This window comes from Panonychus citri, unplaced genomic scaffold, assembly GCF_014898815.1.
Source record: "Panonychus citri isolate SS breed McGregor unplaced genomic scaffold, ASM1489881v1 Contig00095, whole genome shotgun sequence".
Lineage (NCBI taxonomy): Eukaryota > Metazoa > Arthropoda > Arachnida > Trombidiformes > Tetranychidae > Panonychus > Panonychus citri.
In genome coordinates this window covers 327,671-355,003 of record NW_026515500.1, presented here as the reverse complement: position 1 = coordinate 355,003, position 27,333 = coordinate 327,671, and the positions used below count along the sequence as shown (strand labels likewise).

Sequence of the window (27,333 nt, the reverse complement as noted above, 5' to 3'; positions counted from 1 at the left end):
CATCTAACTAAAGAAATAGCACATTTAAAACATGCAACAGCATGGTCACAGGGTGAGAATACAAGACAAACCTCATTATCAAGACATACTTTACATATATCTCGATAAATCTGATGAAGGTCTTGGCGGTGGATTCAATGATCTTGAAGACATATATAAACTTTGCCTGGCTTCGATTTATTGATTCCATCTCATTAGATAAATATAGGCACATAGTGGTGATACATTAAGATGCTCTATCCACGGGTCATCATCAGCATCCCAATTAGAAATACAGTGGCCACAATGAAAATAAATAGTAACATCAGTATATCCTATTAATTATTTGAAGAAAATTTTCTTTTCTTATTACAATACCAGGTATTTAATGAGGTTAATTGTAATATGAGTTGAAACAGATGAACAATACATGGAATTTTATTAATGCTTCAATTGTTATCTGTCCAATTTTGATTGAATTTTGATTGTAAAATTGATCAAACTGAATTTATTCAGGTTTGAAATATAATATCATGTAAAATTGTCTCGAGGAATGAATTTGTAATTGATAAAAAGATAAAAATACTTACTTTTTATTCCTTAGAGTTGTTTCTTTTTAATGACAAAAAATTACCGATCACCTTCTGTGATCTCAGAGGTGTCAATTTGTTGATGCCACGTAACCAAATCAGGTTAACTGAAGTGTTAAAGTTAATTCTCAGTAGGTAAATTTTCAAACACAACAACCTGTTTGTTTCTAATAGAAACTTTCTTCGATAACTTCACGTTAATAATCACTAGTCATTTTCTAGTCGATCATAATAAGAATTCTAGTCATTGTTTATTCACTGGAACACTGTAATTAAGTTAGTTTAACTTCACCATGGTAATTTTAGTAGTTAATTTAACAATTTCTAGTCAATTCATATATCAAATCTAGTCACTATTTATTCATTTGAACACTGTAAATTAAGTTAATTCAACTCTACTTTGTGGATTATTTAACATTAAGATGAATTGTATCCCCGTAAGGGTGCCAATTTGCACAATTGGTAACAAAAAAGGTCACTTTATTATAAGTAAAATAATAGTAGCACTTGGGTAACTCTACCCCGATTCCATAAGGAAAAATGGCCGTTTTTCGACCATTATATCGGTGAGGGAGATTTTCTTCTCCCTCATCTTCTTCATCTTCAACAAAAATTTATCCAATCAGATCAACCAGATACCACGTGATAGGTGTTACCTGATTGAACAAAGAAAACTGATCGGGTAACCAGTTTCTTTACATTATTAATTCTTATTTCTATCTGACTTATTCATAGCGTATCTTTCATCCTCTGAATCCCATGGTCTTATCTTTTCTTAAATCTCAATGGTTCAGAAGGCATCACATGTATTTCATTATTGTTAATACAATAGCAGTATTAATCTACACTTCATCACAATAATCGCTCAAAATAATAGAATTACATTGGGACTATCATTAATGTATTAGTGATATAATGTATATACATTGTATGCATCTTCGTTAATGATGACTATGTTTGACTATTATGTATAATATATCTATGAGGTTTAATCATTAAGGTTATTGGGGCAACTCAGTCTTTGTCACTTCAATATTGTTAATACAATCGCAGTATTTATCTTCAATTCATCTCAATAATCACGCAAAATATTAGAATTATAAAGTGAATATCACTTATGTACATTATATACATCATTGGTAATAGTGATGACTTGTTTCATTGTTTGTATATTGATTTGTGTTGAAGATCAATAATCCAAATGTCTATTTGTTAATTACAACGGTACCATTATACTTTAAAAAAATCTTTGGCAAACAGAAAAGTAGCTAATGACCATTTCCTAATCATTTGTTTCAAAAGAGAATATACAAACAGGATGTTGAGGAAAAAATTTAACACTTCTATGTTATAACTTTTGTCTTTTGACAGTTTCTGCAACTCATCAATGGATGACATCTGGCTAGTTTATGTTTTCTGAAGAAAACGGTTGTTGAAGTAAAAAGATGATCTTTGAGTCACTTGTAATTTGGTTTCAGTTAGATTAACTTTCTAGTGTTAGAATCATCATCACATCTAATTCATTCAATTCGAATAATTTAATTGTTAAAAAAGGTTATTTAAATAACAGGTAAGTTATTTGTGCCAATAGTTTAAACTGCTTGATTATAATCAACATATTATTCTCACCATCAGGTTCTCCTTTGGAGCGAGACCATTAACAGGAAAAATACACATTCTTATTGCTTCTCTCTCATCAAACTCACATGGTGAAAATATCTTGACCAAAGAGGAGATTGAATCATTAAAATGGATATTAATTCAATGCCATGATGTTTTGGTCATCAAAAAATCAAAAAATCTATTGGACCATCACTTTTACTTTTCAGTGATTTGTATTTTTGTGCGTTTACAACCCCAATTAAAAAAATATGTCATACGTGATTGATAGTGTTCATTAATTAAATTAATTGTCCTTTAATTATTCTCAGTCTGGTGATTTTCGCGCTCTTTTTTCCCAGACCCGGCCATTTTTATCACTACTTCTATCGACAACAAATGAAGTGAATTGAAGATAAAAATCAACACCATTTTAGTAATTCGAGTGAAATGATTATGAGAACTATAACTTTCGGGAATCGATTGAAAGAAAGGAAACAGGTACAAAAATCTAATCTCATATTTATATTAGATGCTATCCATTTTTGGATCCCAACAGTCAGTGCTGGATCATACCCAATGACCCACGATTGGACGATCACGGTGATACTTACGACGACCAAATTTGGCCTTGTCCACCTGAACCACGATGCCAGGACCACCGATTTTCTCGCGATTATCCTGATATATTAAAAAGGCCACTGTTATGGGCTCCCGAATGCCACGATTTCACTCGGTGGTGGTTCGAGCGCTAATACCAGTCTCCCTCTGACTCACCTCAAATGAAGCATCACAGGTCCTTTTGAACATGAGTCGAAGTGCCTTGTCGAGTGGGATCTTCATACAAGAGAAGATCGTCCCCAGCATAGGACTTCTCTCAGAGAAATGAGAGCTGCAATTTTGTTGTTTTAAGGGCGATGGAAGGTCCTTGTTGCGGTGAACCCCACTAGAGAGTAGCCCAACTGATTGCGCCCAAGCAACCACTCCATCCTTAGTGCGGAGAACATCCTGCTCACACCAACGAGACATTGCCTTGTCTCTAATCCTCACATATTGCTAAAAATCTCCACAGGACCAACCTCTGTCAAGGAACTTAATATAAGCTCAGAGGGAGATTTACGCCCAGTTCTTTCATTGGGAGGGGAAACAGGAGAGAAGTTTATTAATCTCAATAAAAAAGAGAGAAAGATTGTAGGTGTGATGTTGATGATGGTGGTGAAAAAAACTGACCCACAAATCTACCTGAGTTAGAAATGTCATGTGAGCCAGAAGCAATCTTTTCCTTGCTACTCGTAGTTTTTCGCTACTTATACTAATCAATATCTTTGTATTCACTGCTGATGATAATAAAATATTATGGATTGATTTTTCAATTTCGAATTTGCTATAGCTCTTGAACGCACAAGAGAGGAAATGTAGAGAATTATACCAACCTACTGACAAGCTACAGCTTGAAGATGGCTCAACTCTATTTCAGCTTATCACGATGCGCCAGTTTTTTATTCACTCAAAGTGCGAATGTTGAAAGATCTATGCCAGACAGGTTATTGATCTTATTTATCACAACAGCACAAACTTTATTCCGAGCAAAGATGACACGATAACCGTTTTATAAAGACAATTAACTAATTTCTACATTAATTGGTATTCCCTCGGTAAAAATTATCACATAGATTAATTAAAATACTAACAAAATATTAACATTAACTTAAGATGAAAATCACTTGTGATAATAATTGATGATGGAATAAATAGTAACCAATCAGGAGAGCAATACAATCAATAATTAATAAATAGTTGGGCAAAGTTGTCAAATCTTTCTTATCGTGAATATTATTAAATGTTGATTTATTGTTCAATCAGTTCTAATTGATCATAAACCTAATTATTCTGACAGTATTGAGGATAATTGTTGTTTCCATGGTTCACAACAATTAATTGACATTGGAAATTTATATATCAAATAAATATATCATGTGGTTTGATAATATCTTGTTACCTTTTGTACTGAACGATAATAATACAATATAATACATGGCTGATAATTCTAGGATCAACCAAAGGTAACCATGGTTACGATAACACCAGAAAACTGAAACAACAACAATAATATCAACCTTTACCCTTCATCATCATCATCATCATCATCATCAACATAACCATATTCATATTCAACCATTGTTATTATTATTGTTATTGTGTTCATCATCATCATCCTTATCGTCATCTTCATCTTCATCTTCATTGTCTGTGGGTTATTTTTTACCTCCCACCCTTGTTCAAACAACACTTTCTCTCAACCTCTGTGGTAATATAATAACTCCTATTGAATCATGATAACAAGAAACCATGTTAATACATGATAATATTAATATACACACTGAACAAAAAAAAAGTTCATTCTGTTGACTCGTTAACTGATAACAATAACTTTCAACTTTCATGATTATCATGTTGAAATCAGAATGTTGAATTTAATTTTACCTAAATGATAATTTACTTTTTCTTATTCATTTTCATCTTATTGATTAATTTTCTTCATCTCTTATTCATTTATATATTATTATGATTGTTCAGAATTACATCTATTAATATTATCATTACTTATTACATGGTGTTAAGTTGTGATGTACTGAACTTTTGATCCAATAATCAAAACTAACAACTATTATCACCATCACCTTTTGCTTACCTGTTAATTAGTTAATGAAGTTTTTATTTACTTTTACCATCAGTAGTCAAATTAATCAACTGATTAGGTTAATGATTACTAATGGATCCTAATCACCCAAAACAATTAACAATGTAATATAATTTTACCAAACTTTCAAACAATTATGTACCATGAAAATGGTTGTGACAAATGCTTCAAGGTAATTGCTTACAATTTATATTTAATGTTACCTGAAGGATTATTAAAAAAAAGTTTCAAGGTGAACAAAAAAGTTCTGAAAAATTTTCAATAACAATAAACGACAATCAGGTTGACATATAAAAAAAAAGTTACTTCAACTAAATTGAAACTTTATTATTATCTTAACTATTCAAATTGTTCCAAAAGTTTATAATAAGTTTAAATGATAAAAATAAGAAGGTCGGAGTGAAGGTGGGTTGAAGTTCATTCAGAGCTTGGTGAAAATTATTTCTATCATCATGATGAGAGAGAGAGAGAGAGAAGACCAGTGTTAAGCTTATGATTCTATCCACGTAATTCATTGGAACCCATTCATTGAAATTGAGAATCACAATTGTTATTATCATGATGGTGATTATTATTATTATTATTATTACTTGTATTGTTATCATTTAAATTCAACAATTGAAAATGATGAAGATGAAGAGGATGATGTGGGAAGATGGAGGTAAAAGGGAGGAGGAATAACAATTCTCTGGGCTATCTCTGAATTCCCAGTTATAAAATAAAAATTCACAGAATTTACTATTTATTTTATCATTCACTTTTTCCTCATGTTTCATCATTATCACCATCATCATCATCATCATCCCACTTTGTTCATTGAAAAAGGAGATAAATTCAATTTGTGATGAAAATGTGCAAATAAAAAGCGGATGATGATTGTGAGATATTGAAGTTGAGAGAGAGAGAGTGAGGATGAGGATGAGGGTGGAAAGTGGAAATGAGGTGAGTTACGGTGGGGAGAGTAGGAGGAGCAGCGGAAAGTGTAGATTGTGTTGCCGAAAAATTTTACAATGATTATTATTATCACTGTTTGATATTTACTGTGTAAAAATTGAGAGTAAATTATATCTGAGTGGGAAAAAGGACAACAAATTGTAGTTCAATATTTTCCACCTTCCTCATCCTCATCCTTTTACATGATGATGTTTATTTTTATCATCACAATTTAATAATTTCTTGCCTAATGAATGACTTGAAATATGTTATCATCATTATTGTGACTATTATTTTATCTATTAATTGATTAAACAACATCAGCATTTTATTATTACTTTTACCTCCTTTACTTTCCACCTTCCACCTTCCGACTTGCACCCTGTTCCTGATTCATATTCATCATCATTATTCACTTGGTATGAGATAATGATGATAATATTTAACTATCATTTGAAGCTAATTAATTACCATTAATGATGTGAATCAATTATCATAACAATTTTCCAACAGAAATCTTTTTCTTTCTCTAAATGCAATCATTGTATTTTCAATGAGATAATTAAAAATAAAGAGACACAAAGAAAATACAAATAGATCAACAAATGAATTGTTATGAATTAATCAACTAATCATGATGATTTTTCATTTCGCTTCCATGAACCTTAAATTTCACAAATATTAACATGATTATTAAATTGTTACAGTTTGACTTTTGTTTTCATCATCAAAATTGATCCTTTTTTTTTTATCAAATTGTCCAGTCAACTGAAACTGAAACTGAATGAGATTTATTTTCATGGGAAAGGTAAAAATAAAATCATATCTCAGAGATTAATTTGAACAATTATTCAGAATTGAAATGAATTCAACATTCATCATAAGCTGATATTTTTGTTTATATATTAATAATTAATCGTGATTGTTGTTGTAGGTCATTAATAACAAATTTGCCTTTTCCATGATGAAAATAATGTTCATTGAGTAAACGATTGAATATAAATACGATAATAGTAATGAAATATACAACTTTATATATGATCCATTATGAAAGTTGGAGGTTAATGGAGTCCACTGAATGTCCAGTATATTATCATTATGATTATTTCCAAGACTTGATTCAGGGAGAGAGAGAGAGAGGAATGATAACTTGGATATAAATGAGGGTGCTGGTGGTTTATGGCAGTGGTTCAGGAAAAAGGATTCAGCTAAGGAGGTGAATGTGGAGGAAGGATGAAGATGAATGAATAAACTGGACACACAATGGACATCAAGGTCATCTAGATTAGTACATTTACTCCTCCTCTCTCACTGACCAGATGAGTTATGCCAATGATAAGAATCTTAATCATCATCATAATAATCATAATCATAACCATGATAATGATATAACAGACTGGACAACCGGACAATAATAATAACAGGAATAACAATACAATCAACGGTCCATTAAAAAAAATCTAGTGGACAAGACTGGACATTAGGATGACTTTTATGATGATGATAAAGCATAAAGATGATGTTTAGTTGTAAATAGTTAAATGTGATCAGATCAATGGATGATTATCATTAACTGGGTCACTTAATGTAATAACTTTAACTACTTGATGATTATCATGTTAATTTATTGATTAATTAATCTAATTTATATTCACTGGTTTCTTGCATCATTATCATCAATTGTCATCAAGATTCATTGGTGTTTTTTTTGCAACTCCAACTCTTGATTGGTGAAAATTAATTCTGTAATAATTTATCATAAACTTATCTCCTTATTTTTTTCATCATCATTATTATTACATTAGATTCATGAGTTAAGGTATTGGGAATGTTTTTATCAATATTAAATGTGTCCGAATGGTCAGTTTCAAGTGTTAATATGATATTTTATTTACCACTAATATTATTTTGATTGCTTTTAGTTAAGCTTATTGCTATTCTCACCCACATCCTCCCACCTCCTACTTTTCGTGTCAATTACACTCATTTCCGTTTCCTTTTTCTAGTTTTATCAACACGAAATCAATTGATAATAAAAGATAACATGATAATAATCAATGAATTGAAGGGGGAAAATAGAGTGAAGTTGATTAATATCATCAAACTGATGTTGGAATTAATTTATTATCATTTGATTTGATTGAATTAATTTCCTAGGAAACGTTGAAATTTAAGTGAAAATAAATTGTCCATGTGATGAACTTACAATATTAATTCAAAAATAGTGTCACATTGGTCAAGTTTAACTTGTTACCAACCATATTGACCATCACCTATTTTTCCACCTCATCCTCTTTATCCTCATCTTAACTTTACCTAATGTCCCAATCTATCAAGGGACATTTGATTGTCCATTGTTTTTGTATTAGATATTTATTCATCCATCTTATATATATAACACTGCACACACATACTAGTATATATTGTCAACTGATTAACTATCCTCAGGTATGGGCATCACATTTTGTTTGGACACATCAGACTGAACAATTTGGTAGGAGTGAAAAAGGGATGAGAGGTGAAAATGAGAGGAAGATGATAAAACCTTCAGGTTCAATGGATGAAACCCTAATCCGTAATGGATGAACCTTTTTGTAACTTGACATATTGAACTCAGGGGAGAATCGACTTGAGAAAGAAACTCATCCATCCCAGTCTGTTATTGAAAAAGATCCTGAAACAACAATAACAATATAAATACAAGAAAATTCTGAAAGATTGTGAGTAACGTTGAGAAAATCGCTGAGAATTGTCTTTAGCTTTACTTTTCTCTGAATAACAATGAATAAAGTTATTTACCTAATCAAAGGGAATAGGAAACAATGAGAATCATCATCATGAAAAACTCAGAATTAATTGAATTTAAACAACTCTCTCTACCCATGGAAAACTTTGTTACCTTGTAATATGTTGAAAATGACAACAACAATCAATAAAGAAAACGAGATGAAGAGGAAAAAAAGGTTAATCAACATTAATCATTATCCTAATCTAAATTGTTTAACTCTAATCAATATCTCAAAGGCATTTTCATTAACTATCCATGAGATTGTAAGGATAATTTAATCACTAATTAAATCTAAATAATAGATGATGTACTTTCTTAGATTATCAAAGTTGTAATCTAATCATTTTTTGTAAGTTTAAAAAAAACTTTTTCTAATTGTAAACAATTTAGTTGATAATTTAAATAACAATTTGCTGTTAACCAATTGAATAAATTGTGAATGGAGCAAATTAAAATGTTTACAATATTAATTGTAGATTAATTTTAATCATTGTTTTCGATAAGAGTTTTTTTTCAATCTCACCTTTGAATCTTCATCATGAAATCTCACATTCACACTCTTTCCCAACGGCATTTAATTCAGATATTACAATCAAGTGAATTAACTCTTTGTGTCAGCTAATTAGTGTTCAACCTGTCACACAATTGTAGTATATTTATCTAGAAACGTTGACAACAATCAATAAATTACATTGCGAGAGAGAGAGAGTCTAATTGCCCTGAAGGCATTTGCATATTTATTTTTATCATCTTACAATTCGTACATTAATATATTCCAACACTTAATCATGGTTAATAATTTTAAATTAAAGATAAATGTGATCAGTTGATTTTCAACAATCAAAATGGAAAATTTTGATAATTTGGTTTAAGTTAATCAGAAAATTAATCTGATTGTAATAGTTAAATAAATCATGAATTTACTTGTAGAGAGAGAGAGAGACAATTAATGTTGATTATTATGAAAATTAATGGATAATCAAAGTTTGTATCCTAATTAATATAATCAAGCCAAGATGATTATCAATCAATATCATTAGGAGGCTTAATTTTATTATCATGTAATCAAATTTGATTATTGTTGATTTAGATATTGAAACATGATAATGATGTTGATGATGAGGATAAAATTACCATGTTACCAGAATCATGTTTTTGTCAGGTTAAGTGAATAACTGTGTTAATCAACTGCTTTTAATTATAATCCTCAGCTGATTAATAATCAGTATAATTGAAAATATTGATTCAATTATATTCATGTGTGAACATAATACAGATATATTCAAATATAAATTGAGCAAATATATCGTTGATTAGGTGAGTTAATTGTTACACTAGAAAAAGTAAAATTTCTGCTTCAATTAATAGTTTTATCTTTTCTCAATGATGAAATAATGATAATTCAAGTGTTATTAATTGTTTTCTGTCTAATTGTTCAACAGTCCACTGAGTCTTTACTTTTAAATTCATGATTATCCATACTGATTATGTCCATTGTCCAACTCCCAGTGGTCATTTTAAACCAAAATTTTGAGGCTCCCAGTCTAATGGTATATCATACATACATAATAATAATTAGTTTCAATCCATTAAAGTATAATTATCCCTCTCACACTCTGACTGGTCAAGGGTATGGCTAATTTTTATCGTTATCATGGTGATAACATGATGATGATAATGACCAAAGGGATATGAAACAAAAAGCTTTTTTTATTGTTATTATTTGTTTGCTTTTATTTGGTCATCAGGATGTTTATGTAACTATTGTCGTCTTCAACTGAATTTCAAACTCATAAAAACTTAATGACAATATTAAGTTTATTGTTTATCTTTCTGTTCAATATCAAAATTACAGATATAAATGTAATAATGGTCAGTTTTTATTTCATCCCTATGATAATGACCATTATCATAGCGATGGCTGAGATTCACCTTAGCATACTAATTATTATTATGATGGTGGATGAAAAAAAACTCTTATGTGTTAAACTGGCAATTAAAATTGATCCTCATTTGATTTTATATTTATATTAGTTTTTTTTACGTGTTAACCATTAAACCATTTTGATTATCATCATTATCTTCCTGTTAATCACAATTTTCAGGTAAGAAATTATCTCAAGGATGATGGGGATAATTATCTTCATCATCATGATACTCGAGAAAATTTTTCTTCAGTTTTTAATGTCAACAAATATACAGAACAGAGTCTTGATTGGATAAAAATAAATTCTAATCTCATCATCTTTACCATGATGATGATCATTATCATGAAACATTAAGACTATATTATTGTTCATAATGTTTATCCAAGCTTAAGATGATAAATGATGATGATGATGAAGATGGGAAAACAATGTCATCCACAAAAGTGACCATTTCAAATGAATACAAGTTAATTAAAAACAATCAACTGTTAATAAGGTTCCAGGAATCGGGTTAAATGGGTTAAAGATGATATTAATTGTGATGATGATTAAGATGATTGGGTTGATTAATAGGATGGGGTCATTTATGTGATGGTCATTATGATGATAATCTTGAATGTACAATATTTGACCATTTGATTTGGTCAACTGATAATTAAATCATTGAGTCAACAATTTGTCAAGTTTTCCAGTTTATTGAATTGATATTGTTCAGTAAATTGTTTAAAAAATTGAATTGGCCAGGAAACAATCAAGATGATGATATTCATGCTGATTAAGAGTAATAAATGTTTAAATTCAATGAGTCTGCAAAAATTGACCAGCATGAGGATTTTGTGATAGATGATTATGTTCATGGTGATGACTCATTATCTACATCATCATGTAGGCTTAATTTGAGTGTTTAAATTTTTCCTCTTCCCTCCTTTTTGCTTCATGATGATGATCAAGTTATTCAATCGTGATGGTTTTTTGAAATGAATGAACAATTTGACTTTTCTACTCAGACAAATTCTGAAACAAATTCAAAACCCATGATGGTGAATTAAAATACGATGGGGATAACATGAAGCTCTTGAACATGAAACTTTTTAGCTGATCAGTAAAGTTTTTTTCTTATTTGGGAGAGAAAAAATTTCATGGTAACATTATCGTGTTCATGATAGTTTTGATCAGTTGATTCACAGTTTTTAACCTAAGGCGATGTTTTTGATTCTGAAATGAAAAGTCAACCAGAAGAAAAACAATATCAGAACTTTTATCATCAGAATTATTGTTACAGATGAAAACTTTTTCTCTCTTTCTTGCTTCATGATATAATAAGATGATAAGAACATGATGATGATAATAATTCTATAGTTTTCGACTGGAAAAAAAAGAACCAGAGAAAAGAAAAGTTTTCAGAATTATTCTCACTAATTCTGTACATTATTTGACCTTTTTTCATTTCCATCGATATGATTTCTTACTTCAAATCCGTCAGAACATTTTTTTTCCTATTCCACTCAGATGAACATGAAATGTTCCTGAATGTTTCTCAATAATCTTCACCTCTGTGAGTCTTAATTCCTAGTAAACTCTATTTCCATCCAGAGTCACTGAATCTCTGGCAGATTGAAACAACAGTCTGTATAATAGAAAGAGGCACGAATTCAATCAATCGACAGAAATATCTACACACAAAGAACTTAGGAAACAATAAGAATATCAGATTATTCAAGTATCAGAATTGTAAATTTACAAAGAACAAGTTGAATAGAAAAGGTTCTAGATTATGAAATCGATGGAAATCAGGTTAACTATCAAATCTCATCAGAATTAAACATTAAAGTAAACATGCAAACTTTTTCTTCTCCATCATCATGTTTTATTTGGCGATGAGGATGATTATCATGATATAATATTCATCTTATGCTATCGTGAGAATATTTTATTCCTAAATGATAATAATAACGATGATGATGATGATATTAAATGATATTGTTTCATATCAGATATACACCGATGAGAGAATGAAAAAATTACCATGATCAGGTTCTGAGTAGATTTTGAAACTAATCAAGGTTAATGGAATATATTGTTATCCGAATATGTTGACAGGAAATTGGAAAGAGGGGGTTGGAGAAGAGGAAGATGAGGATGAGGATGAAGATGATGAATAAGGAAACTGAAACTAAGAGGAACCCAAGTGATCATTAAGATGGAGATAATAAACTTTCCATCCGCCGAGGGTAAAGATAATGAAAGAGAGAGACAAATGGTATCGATAAATCAAATTCTGATTCTCAGATGTTATTCCATGAGAACATTGAAATTGTTCATGTTATGGGACATTGATCAGAACAATGAGAGAACAAATTGAAATTTTTGGAATTATTCTGATTCAGTTCTGGTGTTCATTGGGTGGAATCAACTTCCTATGGTTATTAGATAATCATATGAGTGTACCAAAGGTGACATGGGGATTATTATCCAGGGTGATTTATATATTAGTCTGTTGATTGGATTACCTTTTTATTTGGTGATATCGTTTTATCATTTGGAATTATTATCTTTTTTTACCTCATCCATTGATTATTAATGATCATCATCACCATTATTTGGATAATTATTATCATCTTCATCATTTATCATTAAAATTGTATATTAGTTTTGTTTTCATCATTAATATTTAACACTTTTATTAGTGGAGCAAGATAATCAATCAATTTGATAATAATTATCATTCAATTTGTGAACATTTTGTTAACTATTAACAAGATTGTTACTTTTTTTCATTTTAATTATAAATCACTCAACTCATTGATTGGCTGATTAGTTCATGATTACTTTTAAACATTCAACAATCGTCAGTTAATTTGCTCAATTGATTTTTTTGTTTCGTTAATTTCTGTTTGTCACAAGTGATTAACTTTTAAACTTTGATTGTCTCTGATTATTTGGGTTATACTTTTAGATTCAAATGCTATAAATCAACCGGAAATTAATCATTCCCACTGAATTAACATGAGATTCAGGGCATTACCATGAATGAGAAAGTGCTATGAAAAATGAAAGTATTACTGTTACTTTTTATTGGAACTCGGAATTTATTTGTTCTCAACTTAATAGAATAAGAATAAAAAAAAAGTTATATCAAATTCCAGCTAATGAATGAATTCTGGACATTTCATTCAGTTTTTTTCTTAGGAATATCAAGAAAATATTTATATTCATTTTCTGATTCATTCTTTGTGTCCATGATGATGATCATATTTCGGCCTTGAAGCAATTACATGTAGTTGCTTTCTCATGTAAGGAAAAATTCATGGTGAATAATTGAAGTTCATTCGGATGAATTGTAAAATTAATAACGAATTCAGTGAATGATAGATAATCTTTTAGATGTATGATTGTACCTGAAAATCATCATTACCATGAAAAATTTCCTCTTCTTTCTCTTCCCTGAAATTCTGAGTTTCGAACTTTTTTTTGCTCATTGCAAGGGGAATATAAACTTTTACTCCAGCATTCAGAATTGATTGATGAACTTGAATCAAGAGGAGAAAAAAAATTTACAAATGATTAATTAAATAACTGTTATGTTGAATGAGAAAAAAATATTTCACCGAAACAATTGATTGTATTGGTGAGCGTGTGTGTATTTTATTTACTCAGAGTTATTTAACTGACCAGTAATCTGGTCATCATGTTACATGATAAATAAGTTCTGTAAGTCAAAAGAGATATTGATCTGAAGGCATCGGAAATCCAACTCACAACTTTTTCTCACTCGAACTGTTGAACTTAAAGTTACGAGTTCACATGATCAATGATTGAAATAATTATGATAATAGTTTAATCAATGATCGAAGTGCCAATAATGACTCTCTCTCTCTCTCTCTCTCTCTCTCTCTCTCTCTCTCTCTAGTATATTTATCTTTATTACCTACTGGCAGGTCATTAAAAGGATCCATTCCGATTCTAATCCGTTTTTATCACGAAAAAAAAACTTTTCAAGTTTCGAACGCAATTTCATTGAATATCTTGTTTCAAACCATTTCCATGATGTTTATTAATTTTCAGCGTAATTCTTGTAATTAAAGATACGAATCATTCAAGTTAAACTAATGAAATCAACTAAATGAAGGGTGAAAATAGATGTTAGAGAAAAAATCATAATTTTTACCTTAATTATCCTTGAGAAAACGAGTCACAATTAAAAAGTCCTTTTGGTCTTGGACTCACGACGTAAACGACACTTATGAATTAACACCGTTAACATTTTTAATTGATGATTGACTGTTTTTTAATTTTAACTTAATTGATTAAGTTTTTCATTGAACGATTGACAGGATAATTAAAATAACCACGTGAATTATAACGAAATAATCATAATTAGCGTTAATATAAAATCCAATCCATGTTGTTCTTGTGATTCACTTGGAAGTCAGAATAACACTGAATTCATTCATTGATTTGATATGGAATGAGTTTCAGTTACATCGGTGGCTCCACATACGAGACATTTCAGTCATGAAATAACTGATTTCATGAGATTAAGGAATGTCTCAAGTTAATTTACAGAATAAATTGTTTCGAGTAAGACTGTTTACCTTTCGAAACATCAATTTCATCTTCAGCCTATGATTACAATTTAATCAACTGATTGCACGAAAGAAAAAATTCGAAGGGATCTTTAATTGTTGTTCCATGTTCGATACTTTTTCTTTCTCGAATTAGTATATTAGATCGGTTAAGATCTCGATGACAGAAGACAACTTTTGATGGAATAGAATCAAGAATTGAAATCAACCAGTTAATTTCTCGAGAGTAATTAAAGGAACACAATCTCTCCGACCACTGATTTACTTTTGATCCAGAACGATAATCAAGCAATACTGAATTTGATTTGAGATTTGTGATCATTGAGAGTAAATAATTGGCCAGATCAACGGAACGAGAAAAGGGTAATCTTAACGAGTGAATCATCGCCATTTTTGAGGCCAAAATTTCAAACATCGATGGTCCTTCATATTGTTCACGAGTCGGTGTTGTCGACTATCAATGATTAAAGTCAAATCAAGTTCATCAAGTAAGTTAATTTTCATGATGGAATTGAGTTGATGTTCTTACCTGAATAAACTCTTCGATTCTTCCACCATCAAAGATTCCAATTAATTTGGGTCCTAAATTTTTCTCCGAAATAATATAACTGATTAGAACTTCTCGTTCTCTCGATTCTTTCGAATCGGTTGTTCCTTTGATGAAAGAATTGCCATAAAAACGAACGATAACTTCATTCGAGTTCGAGTTGTGGTCAGTGATCCAACATCGATAGATTCGATTACTTTGACCTTCTCTAATCACAGAATTAAATTTACGTGACAAAAAAAGTTTAATTGTTTACTTTTTCTCGGTTATTCTAACCGGTTACCGGTTGAATTATCGGTTATTTTTTCCATAGAAAATGAAGAGCATGCAGCCATCTAATAGATTCGGCAGCAACTAAGCTCAAGAAAATAAAGCGCAATTGTTTGTGGAAATGATTAATTATTAATACTTTTGATTGAATTAACTCTTGAATTTTCAGCTATCTGGTTAATCTTTTAAAGTAAATATTGAAGTTAATTGTTTACGTTGCATTTGTTTGTGAATTTTCAATTTCAGAACAAAATAAAAGTCATTTTGCTTTACCAGAATGAAAATTTATGATAATTGTCAAATTGTCTGAAATTGTTGCTTTAATTAAACTGATTTGGATTACAAGACTTGATGGAGAGAAAACTTTTTCTACATGGCAAATTTCATCTTTTTCTTGACAGAAATTTATTCAATCACAATGGCCACTTGAAAAAGAACGAGGTTCAAACATGTAGCCCTGAGCTCTGAACTTATTGAACGATTTTCAAACCAGAATTTCAAACGACTCTCATCTCATTTCCAAGAGAACTCATTTATATAAAGTAAACCTATTCGACAATTCCAAGACAAATATTCTAAATAAAAAAAAGTCAAGAAAAAAACTCCAATTCTCCAAAAAATAAAACAAGAAGAAAGAAAATTAATAATTTTTTTCTCAGAATTTATATTAACCGCAAAAACTTTTGATTGGATTATTTAAAATCAACAATCGGCTTATTAACTCAATCAGTTTCTCAAGATCAATAACAGAGATGAACTTTAACCAAATGTAAACCGATCAAGGTGAAGAGGAGAAAAGAGGTGAAAGAGAAAATATTATCAATTAATTGAAATTGTTTGGAACAAAAATATTAATCAATTGGGACAAAATTCTAGTCTAAAATGGCGGCTGACGCCATGAGAATTTTTCTGCAGCTCATAAGCCAATCGCTCTGCGCATGCTTGTAAAAAGCGTTATCAAAGTTGAGTTGAGTCTCTTTTGGTGTCTCTTTCTTCACTCTCTTTCTACTTGAAATGTAAATTGTTTACTATTTAATTTCTTATTTATTTGTGAAACTCTATTAATATTTTTTTGTTTCAATTAATTAATTATGATACGATCAATTCTATTATGTAAATTTAATCTATGAAAGAAAAGAAAAAAAAGTGCGATGTATATTGTATAAGAAAGGGATTTTCTCTATTGTGAGCATCAGCCAAGTAAAAAAAAATAAAAAGAAAAAAGAAAGACTATTCTTACTTCATCTATCTCTCTTTCTATTTTTCCTTTCTTCTGTTTTTTTCTCTCTCTCCTTACTCTCTCTTTTCTTAGCTTTAGAGAGAGAGGGGAGAACCACCATGGCCACCAGTTCATCTTCGGTCAGTCCAACCTGTACAGTGTCAACTTCTTTTTCGGTTGTTGGCTCATCAGGGTCTGGTAATATGTCAAGCGGTGTTGGTGGTGGGGGTAATGGTATGCCCGGACCAGGACCCACGCCCAATAAAAGGTTAAAATTAAGTGATTCTACTGATTCTTTACTTGGTCCAAGTGATTCACAATTATGGGATCTTGAAAATAATCTACCTGATGAACTTGCCTCAACATTATCCTCATCGTCAACTGCTCCAGGCGCCTGTGATTCCTTAACTAACAATGGCTCTTTGCTGGCAACCACCAATGTTACTCTAATAAACTCTAGTATTCCAATATCACATATTGGGATATCTTCATCGGCGAATGTTGTAAATACTACTTCTATTACCACCAGTTTACCGCCACCACCTCCCCAACCTCAAAACCAACAACAAACACCACAACAGCAACAGCCTAATCAACAAACGCCACTGCCGGCTCAAAATCATCAACAATTGTCACAACTTCTTCAAGCCAAGACTCAGACACCCAATGTACAACAGAAGTTAATTCCTACCACCATTCAGCCTCAAATGATTAGTGGAATGGTGCCGGGATCCCGACCAGTTTTACAAAATCAACTTAGATACACAAATCCTCCCAATATCAAACAACAACAACAACAGCAGCAGCAACAACAGCAACAACAACAGCAACAACAACCTCAACAGCAGCAACAAACCCATATGCAATTGTTGTCACCAACACAATTCATGCACCAGCAAAATTTTGGTTCACCTCTGTACGCGTATGTTGATTCACTTACCTTACTCATTCTTGATTCCTTTCTGTACCTTTACCGTTGTTCCTGTCATTTTATCTCAAGTTACTTTATGTTACCTCTTTGTGTCTTTACTTTACCTTAATTTGATTGTTCTATTCTCATCTAATCTTTGTTGTTTACTTTTTTCTCCTTCTCTGACAGTGACAACCAAAAACAAGTCCAACAGCCTCAACAGCAACAAGGACAAGCCAGAATGCCACAGCAGGGCCAATTTAGATATAACACTCCTCCACCTCCCCCTTCATCTCAGTCATTAAGTCAACCTGGATCTCAATTACTTCAAGTCCAACCGCAAAACTCTCCACAGGCTGTTGGTCAATTAACACCACAACCTAATCAACCCGGTGGTGGACATGCAACCGAAGCTGAAAAAAGAAAACTTATCCAACAACAATTAGTTTTACTTCTTCATGCCCATAAATGTCAAAGAAGGGAACAAGAACAACAGAATGGTACCGGAGGTCAACAGAGACCTTGTACGCTGCCTCATTGTAGGACAATGAAGAATGTTCTTAATCATATGCAGACTTGTAACGATGGTAAGAATAACCCTTTCATTTAGAGTGTTTTTCACTTCCTTCTACCTTAAGACGTACGTTTTTTTTCCATTGTTGCTCATGTTTCTCTCTCTCTCTCTCTTTCTCTTTCTCTGTGTCTCTCTTTTTAGGTAAACAATGTAAAGTATCTCATTGTGCAAGCTCCAGGCAAATTATATCTCACTGGAAAAACTGTACACGTACTGATTGTCCTGTCTGTTTGCCGTTAAAACAAGCATCTGATCGAAGACAACAACAGGTCGCCACACTCTTATTAACCCAACCCTTACCTAATCAACAGGCTCAATTTGTAAGTTTTTACCATTGATTTTATGTTTTTTTCTTTCTCCTTACTTCACACACAAACACACAAGTGTTTCTCTAGTTTTCGTTGTCAATTAAATAGTTTGAATCGCCTATCAACAGTTGATACCTTGAATGACAATTTTATTATCATTCGCCATTTTTATATTTATAATGATGTAAATATCTGTGTTGTTACTTGTACGTGTGTCATTTTAATCCATATTGATATTTGGTTAAATTTTGTTTGTGAACCTTGTGACACAACATCAATGTGTTACGTTGTCATGTTATTGGCGCCCCAATCAAAACTTGAAATTAGGCTTTAACCTGTTGGTGTTAACAATATTCATTTATTTTTAACACTTGATTTCTTTTTACTGGAAAATATTTTTCACCTTTTCTTTACAATAACTTTTATCATTATCTCAATTCGTGTGCTAACATCGTACATGATTTTACTTACAAAATATTTACTATCTCTTCATCTTCCATTTGATTTTACTCGTTTTTGTCTTTTGCTTATTTTTAATTTTTTACTTTTTCTTTCTTTATTTACAGCCTAATTCCCAACTTCCTAATGCTCAGCCGCCCCAACAGCAACCGCAATCACAACCCCCGCCTCCACCACCTCAATCGACTCAATTTTTGCAACAATCAACAAATGATGGAATGCAAAAAGCTTATCAAGCATTGGGTCTTCCATATAATAATCCCACTGGTACACCACCACCTCCAGGACAAATCTCATCAAGAATACAAGGTTTTCCACAGATTACAGATCAACTTCAAAACCCTAAACAAGTTAAAGAATGGCATGCGTCTGTGCCCATGGAGCTTCGTAATCACTTGGTGCAAAAGATAGTTCAAGCCATATTCCCTACTCCAGATCCATCGGCGGTCAAAGATAGTCGAATGGTTAACTTAGTTGGATATGCTCGTAAAGTAGAAGGTGACATGTATGAAAAGGCAAATTCCAGAGAAGAATATTATCATCTTTTAGCCGAGAAAATATATAAGATTCAGAAAGAGTTGGAAGATAAACGGCAGAAGAGAAAAGAACAACAAGCTGCTGCGAATTCGGTTCAAGCCCCTAATTCACTCCAAGTGAATCCTAATCAAATTAATACTTTAAGACCACAACAAATGTTAGCGCAAACACCACTCCAGCCTCCCACCCCAACAGGACCACCAACACCTCAACCCATCAACCAACAACAACCAACCCAACCAATTAGGGCTAGACTCAATTCAACCGGTGCACCACCAAATGTGACAATACCATCACCATCTAATAGGTTTCCATCTCAATCTAATCAATTACCTCCGGGCTCATATTTTATTTCTCCTCCTGGTCCACCAGCTCAAGCTACTTCTCAAATTCAGATTAGGTCCAATTCAAATAATAATTTCATTACCAATTCAAATAATGGTACAACTTTATCAGGAATGTTGCAACAACAACCAACAACACCTCAACCTCTTGCATCAACAGCGACTCCACCACCTCCTCGTTGTGCATCAGTACCAACTTTAACACCACAAACATTACCCAATCAAAACCTTCAGTCTCATCAGAATAGATTGTCTAGTGAAGCGATTGAGAATTCGATGACAGTGAGTATCTAATCAATTTCTCATTTTCTTCTATCCTTCGCTTGATACTTTTCATCTTGCTAATTAATGACAATTATTCATTTTCTTCCTTAGACACCACCTCAACAAGCAACATCTCAATCATCAATCCAAACTGCACCTCAATCAATACAACAATCTGGACAACAGTCTATGATAGACTTACAGGTAAACTATTTTCTCCATCTAATTCAAATTTTGATCTTTACAACTGTGATTTAACTAATCTTTTTCACTATTTTGTGTTACAGAATCATCATCACCATCATCATCATCAACAACAACAACAACAACAACAACAGCAACAGCAACAGCAGCAGCAGCAGCAACAACAACAACAACAACAGCAACAACAGTTGCAACAACAACTCAATAGGCCTCCATCTCAAATGCAACCTATGGAACAACAGGTTGTTATTAAAAGTGAACCTTTGGACGATATTTTATCGACAACAACGTGTTCATTGACATCAACAACCAATGGTCTACCTTCAACTAGTTCTACTGTTGTGAAACAAGAAGCGGTATCTACCTGTGATGATAATCTACCATCTTTAGTGAAGATGGAACCATCAACAACATCTACGATTTCAACTACATCAATGACTAACAGTATTAAACCTGAAGTTAAGAAAGAGGAGCCTGAAGATTCCATATCTACAACAACCGATCAAAAGCCTCCCAATTCATCTTCATCTTCTGCTTTAACGCCGATAGAGAAAATTGAAAATGATGTTAAACAATCAATAACCACAACATCTACACCGTCCGCTATCTCATCTACAATATCAAAATCTAACTCTACTCGACAGAGAAAAGTGTTCAAACCAGACGAACTTCGGCAAGCTCTAATGCCAACATTAGAGAAATTGTATCGCCAAGACCCTGAATCACTTCCATTCCGACAACCAGTTGATCCCACATTGTTACAAATACCTGATTATTTTGACATTATTAAGAAGCCTATGGACTTATCAACAATAAAGAGGAAGCTTGATACAGGTAAATGTCTAGCATATTGACTTTTTACTTTGGTTGTCAAATTTTTTATACTAACCATTTTACTATTTCATTACATTTACAGGTCAATATTCAGATCCATGGCAGTATGTAGATGACGTTTGGTTGATGTTTGATAATGCTTGGCTGTATAATAAGAAAACTTCAAGAGTGTATAGATATAGTACCAAAGTAAGTTCGTTTTTCATTTCTTTCGAACTCACCATCGTAAGAAATATTATATTTACCGGTTTTAATTTCGAATCTTTTCATTTTCTTTACAGTTATCCGAAGTATTTGAACAAGAAATAGATCCTGTTATGCAAGGGTTAGGTTATTGTTGTGGCAGAAAACATGTTTTTCATCCTCAGGTTCTCTGCTGTTATGGTAAACAGTTATGTACAATTCCCAGAGATACAAAATATATGAATTATCAAAATAGGTACGTATTGGGATTGTTTGGTTATCCGTTATCTTTTCATTTAAACAAATATTTTATCTTATTATTCTGTCTCATTCTAGGATTACTTATTGTTTAAAATGTTTCCATGAAATTCCTGGTGATACGGTGACAATAGGCGATGGCTTAGGTCCTGATTCAAAAGTTGTTGGAACCCAGACTATTCCTAAAAATCAGTTCATCGAATGTAAAAACAATCATATTGACCTCGAACCATTTGTAGAATGTAAAGAGTGTGCCCGAAAATTACATCAAATCTGTGTTCTTCACACTGACCAAATTTGGCCTGAAGGTTTCGTTTGTGATAGTTGTCTAAAAGCAAAGAGCAAAAAGAAGAAAGAGAATAAGTTTTCTGCTAAAAGACTACCGCAATCGAAATTAGGTTCCTACATTGAGAATCGGGTTAACACATTTTTAAGAAAAAAGGAAACAGGAGCTGGAGAAGTTTCCATTAGAGTTGTCTCGAGCTCCGAGAAAATTGTTGAAGTTAAATCTTTAATGAAACAAAAGTAATTAACTTTATCTAATTCATTTTCACTATTCTTTTTTTTCTCTATTCAATTTTAATATTTTATTCTAACTTTTGCTTTTTTCTTCTAATTTCAGATACGCATTTAAATATAATGAACTTGGTCCTGTCGAATTACCCAGTACATTTCCCTATCGTGCTAAGGCTTTATTTGCCTTCGAAGATTTTAATGGTGTGGATGTTTGTTTCTTTGGAATGCATGTCCAAGAATATGGCTCTGATGCTGGTCCACCGAACTCAAGGTATGATATTTGATAACTTGCCATCTTTTTCATTCAAATTTCTACTTAAATTATGTTCATCATCTAATTCATTTTTTTCATCATTTCATTTTTCTGTTCACAGGCGTGTATATATAGCTTATCTTGATTCGGTTCATTTCTTCCGGCCTAAGCAATACAGAACTGCTGTATATCACGAGATTTTATTAGGATATCTTGACTATACTAAACAATTAGGGTACACAATGGCTCATATTTGGGCTTGTCCTCCTTCCGAAGGAGATGACTATATCTTCCATTGTCATCCGCCTGAGCAAAAGATTCCTAAACCAAAAAGGTTACAAGAATGGTATAAGAAAATGTTGGACAAGGGGATAATTGAAAGAATCGTTTTAGACTACAAAGATATCCTTAAACAAGCCACAGAAGATGGTTTTAAGTCAGCCACTGAATTGCCTTATTTTGAAGGCGATTTTTGGCCTAATGTAATTGAAGAGTCGATCAAAGAGATTGAAATGGAACAGCAGAAACAAGCAACACAACAGCAACAAAAAGTTCAACAATTAGTCTTTCCTCCAGCTGAACCATCAACTCCTCAACAAGATAGTATTTTTAATAATTCTGGTAATCCTACTGATGACGAGTCAATGGGTAAGATACGAGAGAAAATTGTCTAAATTCAAATTCTTACAAGAATAAGATGTAAACAATAATTGGAATTCTAACTTTACCTAACTCTCTTTTCTATTACTCTTACAGACACAATGAGTGAGTGCGGTGATAAGGCTGATGGAAATTGTAGTAAACCCTCTGACGTTTTGAGCCTTAATTCTAAAAACTCCAACAGTAAAGATGGTTGTAATAATCAAATTAAACAACAAAAGAAATCTGGTGGTAGTAAAAAATCGAATAAAAAACAAAAACAAAGAAAGAATAACGTTCATTCGAGACACAAAAGTGGTTCTAATCAACTTGCCGTTGTTCAGGTAAATAATTATTTCTCTTGCATGAGTTTTTTTCTTGTTTGGTTTTTTCGTTAATTCTAATCAATCGATTCAACGTTTTCTCTTTCAACAGGCCAACTCTAGCCTTCAATGGGAACAAGAATTAATAAATAAGATCTATCAGACAATGGAAAAGCATAAGGAGGTTTTCTTTGTCATTCGACTTCACTCGACGCAATCAGCTGCTAGTTTACCTCCAATTAACGATCCTGATCAATCTTTAAATTGTGATTTAATGGATGGTAGAGATGCTTTTCTCACCATGGCTCGTGAGAAGCATTTTGAATTTTCGACCCTTCGACGGGCCAAATTTTCTACCATGGCCTTACTTTATGAACTTCATAATAGCGGTAAGTTTATCGCAATCAAGTTTTTGTTTCTAATCAGAATTAAACTAATTGTTTTTCTTTTATTTTCATTCTTATTCAGGTAATGGTGGATTTGTATATACTTGTAATAAATGTAAAAGACACGTTGTTGAGACTCGATACCATTGTACAGAGTGTGAAGACTTTGACCTCTGTGTTACCTGTTACAATAACGAAGGTCATAATCATAAAATGGAAAAACTTGGTTTTGGTGATCTCGTTGGTGGTGTTGATGGAGACGGTGCTGTAGCTGGTAAGTTACTTGTTTCATTCACCTTTTTATTTACATCCAAAGATATCTTTATATTAACTCATTCAATCTTCTGTTATTCATAATCAGGTGCTGCAATTGCCGGTGGATCAGGTGAACTTGATAACCATGGAGATGGTTCGAGTGGATCAACAATTACTTCACCTGGTGAATCTAGGAGACTTTCCATCCAAAGATGTATTCAGAGCTTGGTCCATGCTTGTCAATGTCGTGACGCTAATTGTAGATTACCCTCTTGTCATAAGATGAAAAGAGTTGTACAGCATGCTAAGAGTTGTAAACGTAAAACTAATCAATCTGGACCAGGAATGGCCAGCCAAGGGGGTGGTGCAACAGGCTGTCCCATTTGTAAACAACTTATCGCTTTATGTTGTTATCATGCTAAACATTGCAATGAACAGAAATGTCCAGTTCCTTACTGTTTGAACATTAAGCATAAGTTAAGACAACAGCAATTACAACAAAAATTACAACAACACCAAATATTAAGAAGGAGAATAGCAACGATGACAAGTATTTCTCAATCAGCCCAACCTTCGGCTCCATCACACGATTATAGTCCATCACCAGCGCAAACACCGGTACGTTTTTTGCTCTCTGAAGATTAAACATTTTCTAACTTTGATAATCATTTATCGAATACCTTTTACTAATCTGTATCTTTTTCCCTTGATATTTATAGCAACATTACATGAAACCTGCTACTGTAACACCTCCACCTGTTGGCGCTCTTCAGGCTGTGCAGCAAGTGCAAGCTGCTGTCGCACGTCAACAGCAGCAACATCAACAACCGTCTCTACAGCCACCACAGGTCATGTCTCAACAGAATCCTTACGGAAAAGGAAAGCCTATGCTAAATTACACACAACAATCTGTGCCTCAAGGTAATGATTGAATCACAATAAATGTCTTTTCGTTCAAAATGAACTAATTTTTTTCTTGATTATTTTATAGGTTCACAACCTCAAACACCTAGACCACATATGAGCATGCAGCCTCATCCTCAGCAGCAACAGCAGCAGCAACAACAACAACAACAAATGCATGCACAGCAAATCTTACAACAGCAAAAGCAAAGGATGCTCTTAGCTCAGCAGCAACAACAACAACAGCAGCAGCAGCAACAACAGCAGGCGCAACAACAACAACAACAAGCTCAGCAACCTCAACAAATTCAAATGCAACAAGTGCAACCTGTACAGCATATTCAAACTGATAATCAACAGTGGTATCCAACACCACAAACACCTCAACAAACTAGGTTTATAAGAGTACCTCCAACTATGCCTATGGCTTCACCTAATGTAAGTTTGACAGCTTCGACCTGAATACTTTCATCTAATAGCTGTAATAATATTTCATTTTTTATTTAAATCTTTGAACGTATACATTATTTTTTATTTTGTTATTGCTTTTTTTCATAGACTCAACCTGGAGGTAAACCACAAATGATGCCCCAACAGCCCCAGCAACAAGTCCTTAGACAGCAAATGCCTGTAGCATCCAGTGTACAGATTCAGCCTCAAATGGTGGGCATGAGTGGTCAACAACAACCACAACAAGGACAGCAAATGCAGATTCAACAACAAGTATGATCATTAAAATGATAATAGTTTAAAATTGTCGATTTACTTTTCTCTACAATTTGATTAACTTTTACATTTTCTTCTCTATTTTTCTATTAGATTCAAGAGGCACAAATAAACCAATCTGGGTCCGGTGGGGTAGGTACCCAGTCGCAACCTCAACAAATGAACCAAGTGATGCAACAGTTGATAACAATGTTAAAATCTCCATCATCTCAGCAAAATCAGAGGACAGTCATTTCAATTCTTCAATCTAATCCAAAATTAATGGCCGCCTTTTTAAAACAAAGGCAGGCTTCATCTCAATCATCACAAAATCAGGCACAGAATCAACTTTTCCAACAGTAAGTATTTTAGTAGTCCGCTTTTTTATGAGGTGCTCTTATTAAGAATCTTTTCCATTAATTATTTCCTATTTTCTTGTACACTCTAGAATTAACCCTCAACAGCCTCAACAAATTCCACCTCAACCACCATCACAGAAACAACAACAACAACAACAACAACAACAACAACTCCATCACAAGTTACACAACAGCAACAACAACAAAGAATGATGCTAGCGCAGCAACAACAGCAGCAGCACCAGCAGCAGCAACAACAACAACAACAACAACAACATCAACATCAACAGGTTCAGCAAAGGATGATGCTGGTGCAACAACAACAACAACAGCAACAGCAGCAACAACAATCTCAACAACAACCACAACAAATCCAAATGCAGCAAGTGCAACCAGGACAACATATACAATCAAATAACCAGCAATGGTATCAAACACCTCAACCACCTCAACCACCACAACCACCACAACAACAACAACAACCTAGGTTTAATTGATTAATCAAAAACGTCAACCCCTTCTTTCATTATCTAATTGTATTTCTTTCTTTGTCTATCTATTCTAATTCATACAATATATTGACCATGTATTAACAAGTAATAAACATAAACAATAACAAACATCTTTAAATCACACATCAAACATAAAATCACCTTTTGAATATCTAATTGTTCATTTCATAGTTTTTCTCAGCGATGAAAGTTAAATTTCCCTACTGTTTTTGTTTATCATTCAATATATTGTTCTAAGTTTTTATTACATCAAATTTTTTCCTCAAATTTTCCATGTACATTATTATATTAATCAAGTTGAATGATTTTAATCTTATCAAATTTACTAACTTTAAATCTTTGATGGACATTAGTCGGATTTTAATCAAAGTAAAATTAGTTTTCATTACATGAACTAAATGTTATTTAGCTTGATTATTACATTCGGTCAATCATTCAAATCTAACCAGTGAATATTTCCCAATACT

General features: G+C 32.4%; 3 protein-coding genes across 4 annotated transcripts in view; 1 reads left to right on the top strand and 2 right to left on the bottom strand.

The window, feature by feature from the left end:
• Positions 1 to 15,027, bottom strand: part of LOC128388009 (guanylate cyclase soluble subunit alpha-1-like) — a 56,797-nt gene extending 41,770 nt beyond the window's left edge. Inside the window, exon 1 of one of the 2 annotated variants that reach the window (XM_053347341.1) lies at positions 14,687 to 15,027. The gene's annotated coding sequence lies outside the window, so the exon portion shown is untranslated. Of the gene's footprint in view, positions 1 to 2,945; positions 3,204 to 14,686 lie in introns of those variants that run through there. The other variant, XM_053347342.1, reaches the window with a different exon arrangement.
• A 105-nt stretch (positions 15,028 to 15,132) lies between these two features.
• On the bottom strand, positions 15,133 to 15,986 carry LOC128388109 (choline kinase alpha-like). The gene is made up of 3 exons (XM_053347468.1): positions 15,928 to 15,986; positions 15,634 to 15,859; positions 15,133 to 15,558 (listed from the first exon to the last, which is right to left on the bottom strand). The coding sequence occupies exons 1-3, from the start codon at positions 15,984 to 15,986 to the stop codon at positions 15,148 to 15,150; spliced, it is 696 nt and encodes a 231-aa protein (XP_053203443.1). The 3' UTR covers positions 15,133 to 15,147.
• A 920-nt stretch (positions 15,987 to 16,906) lies between these two features.
• LOC128388146 (histone acetyltransferase p300-like) lies at positions 16,907 to 27,133 on the top strand. Its single transcript, XM_053347516.1, is given in 21 exon segments — positions 16,907 to 18,062; positions 18,240 to 18,637; positions 18,766 to 18,944; positions 19,499 to 20,554; positions 20,648 to 20,740; positions 20,824 to 21,574; positions 21,657 to 21,763; positions 21,856 to 22,013; positions 22,094 to 22,540; positions 22,638 to 22,802; positions 22,906 to 23,432; positions 23,541 to 23,767; positions 23,859 to 24,135; positions 24,215 to 24,406; positions 24,494 to 25,005; positions 25,107 to 25,308; positions 25,379 to 25,728; positions 25,849 to 26,013; positions 26,110 to 26,354; positions 26,444 to 26,537; positions 26,540 to 27,133. Coding segments are annotated over 21 exon segments (7,260 nt in total). The 5' UTR covers positions 16,907 to 17,259; the 3' UTR covers positions 26,852 to 27,133.
• The last annotated feature ends 200 nt before the right edge of the window (positions 27,134 to 27,333 follow it).

Bases quoted from the DNA above. Each gene is read 5' to 3' on its own strand.
- LOC128388109 (XM_053347468.1), bottom strand. From the start codon at position 15,986: ATGGCTGCATGCTCTTCATTTTCTATGGAAAAAATAACCGATAATTCA. The intron at 15,860-15,927 runs GTTAGAATAACC...TTCTGTGATTAG, and splicing joins GATAATTCAACCGGTAACCG to AGAAGGTCAAAGTAATCGAA. The intron at 15,559-15,633 runs GTAAGAACATCA...AATCATTGATAG, and splicing joins GAATCGAAGAGTTTATTCAG to TCGACAACACCGACTCGTGA.